The sequence below is a fragment of the Xenopus laevis genome, chromosome 3L (genome assembly GCF_017654675.1).
Source record: "Xenopus laevis strain J_2021 chromosome 3L, Xenopus_laevis_v10.1, whole genome shotgun sequence".
In the NCBI taxonomy this organism is placed as follows: domain Eukaryota; kingdom Metazoa; phylum Chordata; class Amphibia; order Anura; family Pipidae; genus Xenopus; species Xenopus laevis.
The window spans coordinates 136,994,906-137,004,162 of NC_054375.1; the positions used below are offsets into that span (position 1 = coordinate 136,994,906).

At 40.2% G+C, this 9,257-nt stretch overlaps 1 protein-coding gene across 2 annotated transcripts; it reads right to left on the minus strand.

Annotated features, from left to right (window-relative positions):
• Positions 1-685: 685 nt before the first annotated feature.
• XB5867546.L (nucleoplasmin ATPase-like L homeolog) lies at positions 686-8,733 on the minus strand. 2 transcript variants are annotated; one of them, XM_018253487.2, is made up of 6 exons: positions 8,466-8,733; positions 4,653-4,735; positions 4,273-4,386; positions 3,416-3,509; positions 2,871-2,913; positions 686-1,079 (listed from the first exon to the last, which is right to left on the minus strand). In XM_018253487.2, exons 1-5 carry the CDS (start codon positions 8,533-8,535, stop codon positions 2,873-2,875), a joined length of 402 nt encoding a protein of 133 aa, XP_018108976.1. In that variant the 5' UTR covers positions 8,536-8,733; the 3' UTR covers positions 686-1,079; positions 2,871-2,872. The 2 variants fall into 2 exon arrangements, with proteins under 2 accessions (XP_018108976.1, XP_018108975.1); XM_018253486.2 differs by having other exon boundaries at positions 2,871-2,916; positions 8,466-8,732.
• Between the last annotated feature and the right edge of the window lie 524 nt (positions 8,734-9,257).

Here is a 9,257-nt window from a genome sequence, read left to right on the forward strand (position 1 = left end):
CCATGAAAGTTATTAAAAGATACGAATATAAAAGTATGATCTGGAACAAGCGCAGAAAAAAAATACAAATACCTCTAAAACCTCTAGAAATTAGAGTTTTTTGAATAATTATTAGGGAAAACAAAATCTAAGAACCTCTAAAAGTCTGAATGGCTAAAAAGAAGGTCCAGTTGGATCAGTGCAGCTCCCATTGTCCTTTATGGGACCTCGACTGCTTTTACTTGGAGAAGTTTTGTATTAAGAGTTTTTCATGGTTTTTACGCTTAAAAAAAAAAGTGTTTTCGAGAAAAAAATATTATTCATGAAAAAAAGGCAATCCAAATGTTAGTAAATAGGCCCCTTAGTAAACTGGAGAAATTTCACCTGGAGAAGAGATGTGAATTTACACCAATGCAAAGAGACTTTTCTCTTCTGCAAAGTTAATTCTCCAAAACTTGCATTCTCCCTTACACGTATTTAATGGTGTTCTGATGATAAATCTGAGCTCTTCAGGTCAGTGAATTTCAATTTGCAAAGAACCTTGAAATACAAGAAATAGGCAATGGTTATTAAAAGCTCCCCTGTTACAGCATGCTTAATGTGTCCTAAGTTCACCTCCTTGATAGCTTCAAGTCCCACCAATCCCATAGAGAGAGATAGAGAGCATTCCTGACTTTTGGCAATAATATGCTGGGAACCAAAACCATTTACAGAATTAAGGTTTTTTTTTATTCAATCAACATTTAATTGTATGAAAATATCAGCATGAAGGGACTAGAAGTAGGTAAGCGTAAACCAGTCAATAAGAACAACAAGTACAATAGCCATTACATGAGCCCAGTAGCAATGCAGACCAGAAAAAGAAGATTATAGACAATGTTTATTATATTAGTATTTCAGTCATAGGCAATATAGATGAAACAACCAGTTCATTTTCAGAGAAGTCATCTGGCTCGCAGCAGATAAACAGTTTTTAGGCTTTGTGATAGACAGAAATACAGTCCACTGATAGTTTTAGGGTCTCTGGATTTGTTATTTCTCCCAGGGATAAACTTAGCGAAGGGTACAGCATTCTTTGATGAAAGCAACACATAAATCACCTAAGTTTTAAAATGAGAAAAGAGGAAAAACATTTTTTTTCTAACTACAGTATGTAATATTATGATGCATGCAGTCTTTGCCATAAACTTGAACAATGAGGGACAGTAAACTGTAACATACGCTAGAGTCCTGCATGGGTCCAGTTGGGAAGATCCGTGCCTGACCCGGACCAGCTGACCTGTAACCCAACCCACACCTGCCACCCAATACATCACTCTACCCAGAACTGTTATCGACCTGGACCTCAAAGACTTAACTTACCGTCCACCGTGACACCCACAAAACCAGAAGTGATTTCAACATAGACCATCAGTACCTTAGTTTGGTACTCTTGCACGGTCATGGATTAGGGACTCTCTGCCTGAAACGCAAAGTTTTGTGGATATTGCACAAGTACCCAACCTGGTGCAGGACTCTACCTCAGCCTCTGACTTTGATAATGCCACTGTATCAGCTTGTGTATCACTTTTACCTTATTTTTTACCTATTCCTTCTGAGTGCTCATTCATATCAGCTTCACCTGTCCTATACAGTATGTTACTTTTCTTCCCCCTTCTGATGCAGAATATCTGTGTTTTTCATTTAAACTTTCAGTTTGTAGGTCCTAGACACTGTAACTGCTTTGCTAACCCTATAAAACTGGCCATACATGTACCAATAATATATGAAACAAAATTTTGTGTGATTATTGGTTAAGTGTATAGTGTATTGTTGATCCCTTATCTGTGTACTATGGATTTAGTTCAGGAATCAGAATTCATCTGATGATCCACCATGCTCAGTGCATGGTGCATCAGTAGATGAGGAAGTCATAGATGAGGAGCCATAGATCTTTTTTTCACTGGAAACAAAAGAACAGCCCTTGTACGCACTTCATTAATTGAGGTTTTTCGTCGATTGGTCACAAAGTTGTTTGGATCAGGTGGTGTATGCCGTTCTTAAGTGATTTTGAAAATATGTTTGAATACCTGCTAATAGAGTACCAGTGAGCACTACCCAAAGACAAAGTGAGGAGCAATATGTATGACTACATCTACTCGGGTAGCATGAGACCACCTGGTAACCAAGATGATGACTCACACCTTGAATCCCATCTGTCTGGGCCCACAAAGCTCCTATAAAGCATGGGGCTGCCTGGTACCTCTGAGACCTACAAGTTTATGGGAGTACAGTGGGTTCAGATAGGATTCAAGGCATGATTGACAAATCTCTGAGCCACTTAGATGACGTATACTAGGCTATCAGAACGTTTTGGCCAATCAGCCAATAACCTTTGAGTTGAGCCAAAACCCACAAATAGAGAACAAATGGAATATGGCTCCTTCTCCATGGTGGATATTTTAACACTTCCTGGGGGTCCCTGATTATGGTAAAGTGCTTGTGCAGTCTCTGTAGAGGAAGCAACACAGACAACACATTCCAAACCCAAGATTCTATTAAACCTCTACTTCCTCAGAGGCCCTTTGCCATTTCTTACCAGACAGATAGGATTCAAGGGGTAATTCAGGTTGTCAAATGTTCCCCAAGCGTGCATTGAGGCTGGTTTTGAGTTGTGCCTGTAGCAGAGGTCAAGATAAAGTAGGCCTTTGTGGATTAGCCTGGGAGTCTTGGTATTTATTATATAGTCCCCTTTGTACCCATTTATACTGTATATATACCTGGTGGATGGAACTACGCCCCTGTTTCGTCACACTGGATTTTATGTAAATGAAAGAATCAACTTTACTTTGCTCTGAAAAGATATGCACTGCACGCATGTTCCTTGTCAAAATGACCCAATTCACGGTTACCTTCAAAATAGATTTTCTGGAGTCACGTCTTCTACATCATCTACTACTAAAAAAAAGAAAATAGGTCACAAAATAGCAAACATGAGCAGCTTCTTTGATGTAAGAATTTGGTAATCTCAAGTAATCCAGGTCAGACATAGATAGGATCAGTGCTTGTGGAATATGAAATAGTTAATTACTGTAACTGCAATATATCCATTGGTCAAGCCAATGTAAACTAAAGATAGGCAGTTTGTCGTCTTAAATATGTTGATGGATTCTGGAAAAAGTGCTTTTTTAGGATCACAGTTTGGGACACCCTGGTATATATCGTGCCATGGTCCTGCAGATGGTGCCTAATTAGAGATCAGCATTTGATAGCTAACTATATTGGGAGCTGATATTTTGAAACAAATGGTTAAGGTCAGTTAAGTCGGGTTGTACATCATACCTGTACTTCTCCTGAATAAAAGATTATACCCTAGGCCATAGATACAGATATTCTAGATTTTCCAGTCCTACATAAATCAACTAGGATCTGCTAAAAAAAAAAAAAAGTCACTTACGTGAAATATGGATTCCTGAGATGTAAACAGGACCAGAACCAGATTTTAAGGTGAAGGTGACCGGGGTACTAAACTCCAAACCATTTACATTGATCTAGAACAGAAGGATAGTGTTAAAATTATAGGTAGAAAGTAAAAACTACAACACAATCCTCTTTCCCACATTATGCAACTAATAAAAGTTTGGCCTTACACAAAAGCAAATAATGGAGCAGGAGAAAGAACAACTAATTAGGAGAGTCGACTGCAATAATATTGCTAACAAAAGCAGGAAGGCCTATTACAAGCTGAAATAACACCTGGACATAAATGAAAAGAAGTAATTTAAGGGAAAATATGCACACAGTTTAATGTCACTTTAACCTTATGAAAACATACTCCTACTGGCAATAAACTCCTACTTGACTTGAGTGGGCTTTAATGTACCGAGTGTGTTTTATAAATGTATATAGGCTACATGGTCCCTCGCTATTATGCTATCCACAGTGCCATGCAAACAAGTTCAAACCCTTGACCAATACTCTTCTTCTACAATAACAAATCCTACACTGAAATGTTGTAAGCTCTAATAGAAACCGCCATGCACCCTATATTGCTCTAATTAAATCTTAAGCAACATTCCTGATTAGTCATTTACATAATTATATATGCACATATGAATATAACCTTGAATCTTTTTTTTTTTTTGCCTAAAACGATATCCAAGGCCTCCTTAGAAACAGCAAACCAAGTAGGCAAAGTTACTGCCGATCTTGTGGTTCCTTCAAATATATGACTTATCTGTTTAGTTCATTGTATGACATTGGTTTGGTCTTAAGCTTCCATGAAGATTGGCTGGAGTTGCAATGTAAATCTACCATAGGTAAGACAGATGGCCGCAGAGAAGCAATCGTGATTGGCTTTCCTTGAGTGTGGTGCAATTCTGCAGCAACCACATTGGTTTCATCTTTAGCTTCAGTCGCAAGGCAGATCTACAGAATACAAATAATGGATTCCATCACCACCAATGGACAATTTTATCCCTATTTGGTCTTTAAACCTATTTATCTTATTGTCAGTTTAGTGAATTCCATTAATTATAATAACACTCAAAAGCTAGGAATGGTTATAATAAAATAACAGGAAAATCATGGGGAGGATGAATCAGTATCATAGTAATAAAATCATGGAATCTCACTAAATCTTCAAGCTAAATCCCAGGTTCAGTCTATCCACCATAATATAAAAACAATCTTACCGTCCACAGCTTCAGTAAATGTTCCAAGAAGTCATCCTCAGGTTTAAACACGTATGTCTTATGATCTTTACTCAGTACACAACCTAGAGATGGATAATGGTTTTTTTTTAGGTTTTGTTATATTCTTGTGTTCTCTGAAGATAAACCAAAGTTCTTATCAGCTAAATGCTAATGACGTACCTTCATACTAACAGTTGCTCAATACAAATAAACATTGTAGGGTGCCGTATCTAGTAGAGTTAAGTCTAAATCAACTGGACTTTCTGAGATTTCTTGAAAATGTTTCAGCACTCATCTGAGTGGCTTCCTCAACTGAAGAAGCCACTCAGATGAGTGATGAAACTTTTTCAAGAAAACATATAAAGTCCAGTTGCTTTAGACTTAAATCAACTAGATAGGGCACATCATGACCTGGATGATTGAGAATCTTCATAGACACATTGCAGGGTACCTTTACTAAGGGTTAGATTCTGGCTGATAACACGCTGAGGTCTTCTTCAGCAAAATGCTTATAATGTACCTACATATTAACCGATACACAAAATGTATTTGTATTGGTCATGTTATAGGCTCTGCTTTGAGGGATAGACCAGTGTATAGTAACCCAAGGAAGGTTAAGGCAGGCTCTGATCAATCCACCTGTTACATTAACGTAACCCAAGCCTTAGCAGAGTCAGGTATCAGGAGCGTATTTATATTAAGGCACCCGAGTGCCTGTGCCTAGGGTACCTAGGGAGGGGGATGAGTGGGTCAGGATGGTTGGCGGAATTGACTTGCGAGCATTGCATAGGGGACGTGTTTGGGTCTGGAGTTTAGGGCAGCATCAGACCTAAACACAGCCCTGTCAGGTATAAGGGATGATGTGCATGAGGTAAAGTTAGGGATAGGTTACCACCTGTTATAGGACACTCCAGGAGTAATAGGCAAAGTAAAGCAGTTTGTGCTCTAATGAGAAGATTAGAGCATAGGGTAATCGGATATCACCAGAAAGTTGAGTAAAGATGGCATGCCCGGGACCATCCACAAAATATCCTTTAGAGGGCCCCGCATGCACCTAGACCTCCCTCAGAAAGAATCCCAAGGCACACAGGATAATTGCAAGCAAGCTGCCTTGCATGTTTATTGCGAAGTGCAACGTTTCGGGGTCACGCCCCTTTCTCAAGCATAAGAAAAGGGCGTGACCCCGAAACGTTGCACTTCGAAATAAACACGCAAGGCAGCTTGCTTGCAATTATCCTGTGTGCCTTGGGATTCTTTCTGCTGGACTGTTTGTGAGGCGGCCGGTCCTCTACATTCGTGCACCAGGTGTCGTTACTTTAATTTACTAATGGTGTGCGAGAGCCATAGTTGAACTACCTAGCCCTCCCTCCCCAGTGTGGGACTGGGCCAATGGGACACCCGGTGGGCACCAGCCCTTGTGGGTCCAGCCGGCCCAGACCTAGCCACACAACCCTCACTCAAGCGGGGCAGAGTGCCAGAGCATGATTTACAGCTGGTGAGGGAGACAAGGGCCTTTATCCGTCAGCCCTCCCTGACCCCGCTGGCCCAGACCTACTCCACACAACTTGCCTCTGCTCCTGACCTCCACCCCTGCCTGATCAAAGAAATGGCGAACAAAAGTAGGTGGGAGGGGTGGGCAGTTGGGCTGGTTTTGAGGCTCAGGAGGGGGGCTTGGAGGGGGCCTGAAGGGGCTGGGGGACCTGATGCAGCAGCCCTGCCGGGCCCATACCCCCCAGTCCGACACTGTCCCTCCTGCTCCACTTCCCGGCCACTCACACAAACTAGGTAAAATTGCAGGTTTGAGAACCATTAGACATCCAGTAGCTGGGGACAGACACCTATTGTATGATTAATATCCATTGTGACTTCAGGTTGTGCTGTGATATTCTACCATTAGGATTTGGTGTACGAGTACATTTCTGTTTAATAAATCTATTGTTCCTGGTTAAGAATTAGATAGATTAGCCTGTAGACCCTCCTTCCAATATTTCTGTGAGGGCAGAGCTGAGGGCGAGGAATTGCCTACCCCTCCGTCTACCCTTGACGTGCTGGAGTACAGTATAATAGCTGAAAATTGGCTGCCATGTTTGTGCAGCAGTAGCCCTTTAGAATTAGAAACACTTATTGACAGGTTGGCAAAATAGTCAGGTTTAGGAACTTTAATTAACAGTTACTTACAAGACCAGACCTATCAGTGAAAAATAATCGACCTATAGGTAAATTTTAATCAATAATTTGAAGAGTAGATTATTGACAGTATCACTTTAAGTGAACTTTCAGTTTGTAATAGAATGATAATTTTAAGCAACATTTGCTCTCTAAGACTACAAATGTATTGTTATTGCTTCTTTTTTATTTGCCATTACTTCCAATTGAGACCATCCCCTATTCATATTCCAGTCTCTTGCATGGTTGCTAGGGTAATCTGGACCATAACAACCCGATTGGTGAAACTGCAAACTGGAGAGCTGCTGAATAAATCTAACTAATTCAAATATCACACATAATAAAAACCAATTGCAAGTTGTCTCAGAATATCGCTTTCTGCGTCATACTTAAAGTTATCTCAAAGTTGAACACCCCCTTCATTTGTGTGCAGTTGCACTAAAGAAATAAACGAGAGAGAGAAAAAAAACTCCATAAAAGCTGTGAATGCTGGGAAAATGGTTTCCACTGGACATTAACATTTGCTAAATACTGTATTAATTGGGTTTATTTAATGTTTACATGATTTTTCTAGTAGACTTAAGGTGTGAAGATCCAAATTACGGAAAAGTGTGTTATCTGGAAACCCGTTATCCAGAAAGCTCGGAATTACGGAAAGGCCGTCTCCTATAGACTCCATTATGATCAAATAATCCAAATTTTTAGAAAATTATTTCCCTTTTTCTCTGTAATAATAAAACAGTAGCTTGTACTTGATCCCAACTAATATATAATTAATCCTTATTGGAAGCAAAACCAGCCCATTGGGTTTATTTAATGGTTACATGATTTTCTAGCAGACTTAAGGTGTGAAGATCCAAATTACAGAAAGATCTGTTACCCGGAAAACCCCCGATCCCGAGCATTCTGGATAACAGGTCCCATACCTAAAATTTAAATCAAAGGTGAACAATCCATTTAACATATTGTAGTGTCCAGGCCCGGACTGGCAAGTCCTGATGCACTTAAACACATGCAATATCCACATGTTGGCAATTTACTAGGTTGTCGATGAATGCTGCATGGCTGCAGAAAAGTCAACAGAATCCAAACCATTAATTAGTTACATGGGGTTGTGTTGATTTACCATTGGAAGCTAATCACTAATCAGCCCTGCAGCACAAGGATTTTATTAGTGTCTAGGCCAAGATTATTTCTGCATGTTAAGATCTCTAAGGTCTCTTACAGACGAGCGTTTTTAGCTGCGCTCCCCTGCATTCTGGTTTCATCTGTTCAGCCGCAGGGGAGCACAGGAGTAGACGCACTGAATTCTTTTCAATGGGGCTGTACTCAAACAGACGCATGTAAGCGCCGAACGCAGGTTGGGGTGCAGCATGTTGCATTTTTCCTGCGTGCTGATTCAGTGAAAAAATTCAGTGCGTCTACTCCTGCGCTCCCCTGCGGCTGAACGCATGAAACTGGAACGCAGGGGAGCACAGCTAAAACCGCTCGTCTGTGAGAGCCCTTATGCTCGTCAAGACTTTAGCTTTAAAGGGAAAGTTAACATGTTTCCAGTCTGCATTTTATTTGATGCTTTCACCGTGCCAGTCAATGGAAGCAAATGCTTAGTAAACCTAGTAATCATTTGAACGTACAATTGTTACTTACCCCATACCACCGGCGGTCTCTTATCAGACTCAGAATGGATGCTGGAAAGCTGCAGTTCATCACTGGACATTATAACAAGCCTTTGCAATAAAACAAACGTGTAACATTAATGATTTATATTCATCCATGTGTCATTAATCGGGGGTTCTTTAGGTGGTTTCTCAGTCCTTTTATAAATCCAATCAGTGGACAACCACAAGGAACTTCAGCAGCTGGACAAACAGGAAGGGGAAGTAGAAAAGATGCGCAATGTTCCTTTCTCACTTAATACTGATCTTGCCTACCTCACACCCTGTGACTCATTTCCTTTCCCTTTTAGATTGTAAGCTCTTTTGCACAGGGTCGTCCTCACTTTTTTCACCGGTATTGATCATTATTTATGTAACTCTGTATGTTCTATGTATAGAATTCATGTGATTTCTTTGTCTAAACACATTTATTTTACAGCGCTGCACAATATGTTGCCACTCTGAAAATACATTAATAATAATAATAATAATTGAACTAGAACCCCCACTCTCAGACCTGTCTTAAGGGCATGGGTAGCCCATTATCATCAGGTGTATATAGGGGGAGAAATAAAAATCTCCACTACATTTTACAGACTCTTCTTTTTGGAAAGAGGACTTCCTTTTTAAACAAGACACATGTTAAATCCATATCCTGTTTGCCTAATCGGCAGTTCATGTGTGTTCTTGCTGCAGACTGCAATGATTTCTGCACAGCCATGCAGCACGCATTTAAAATTAACTTCTATCTAGCAGGAGTATTTGGATATATCATGCGTTTATG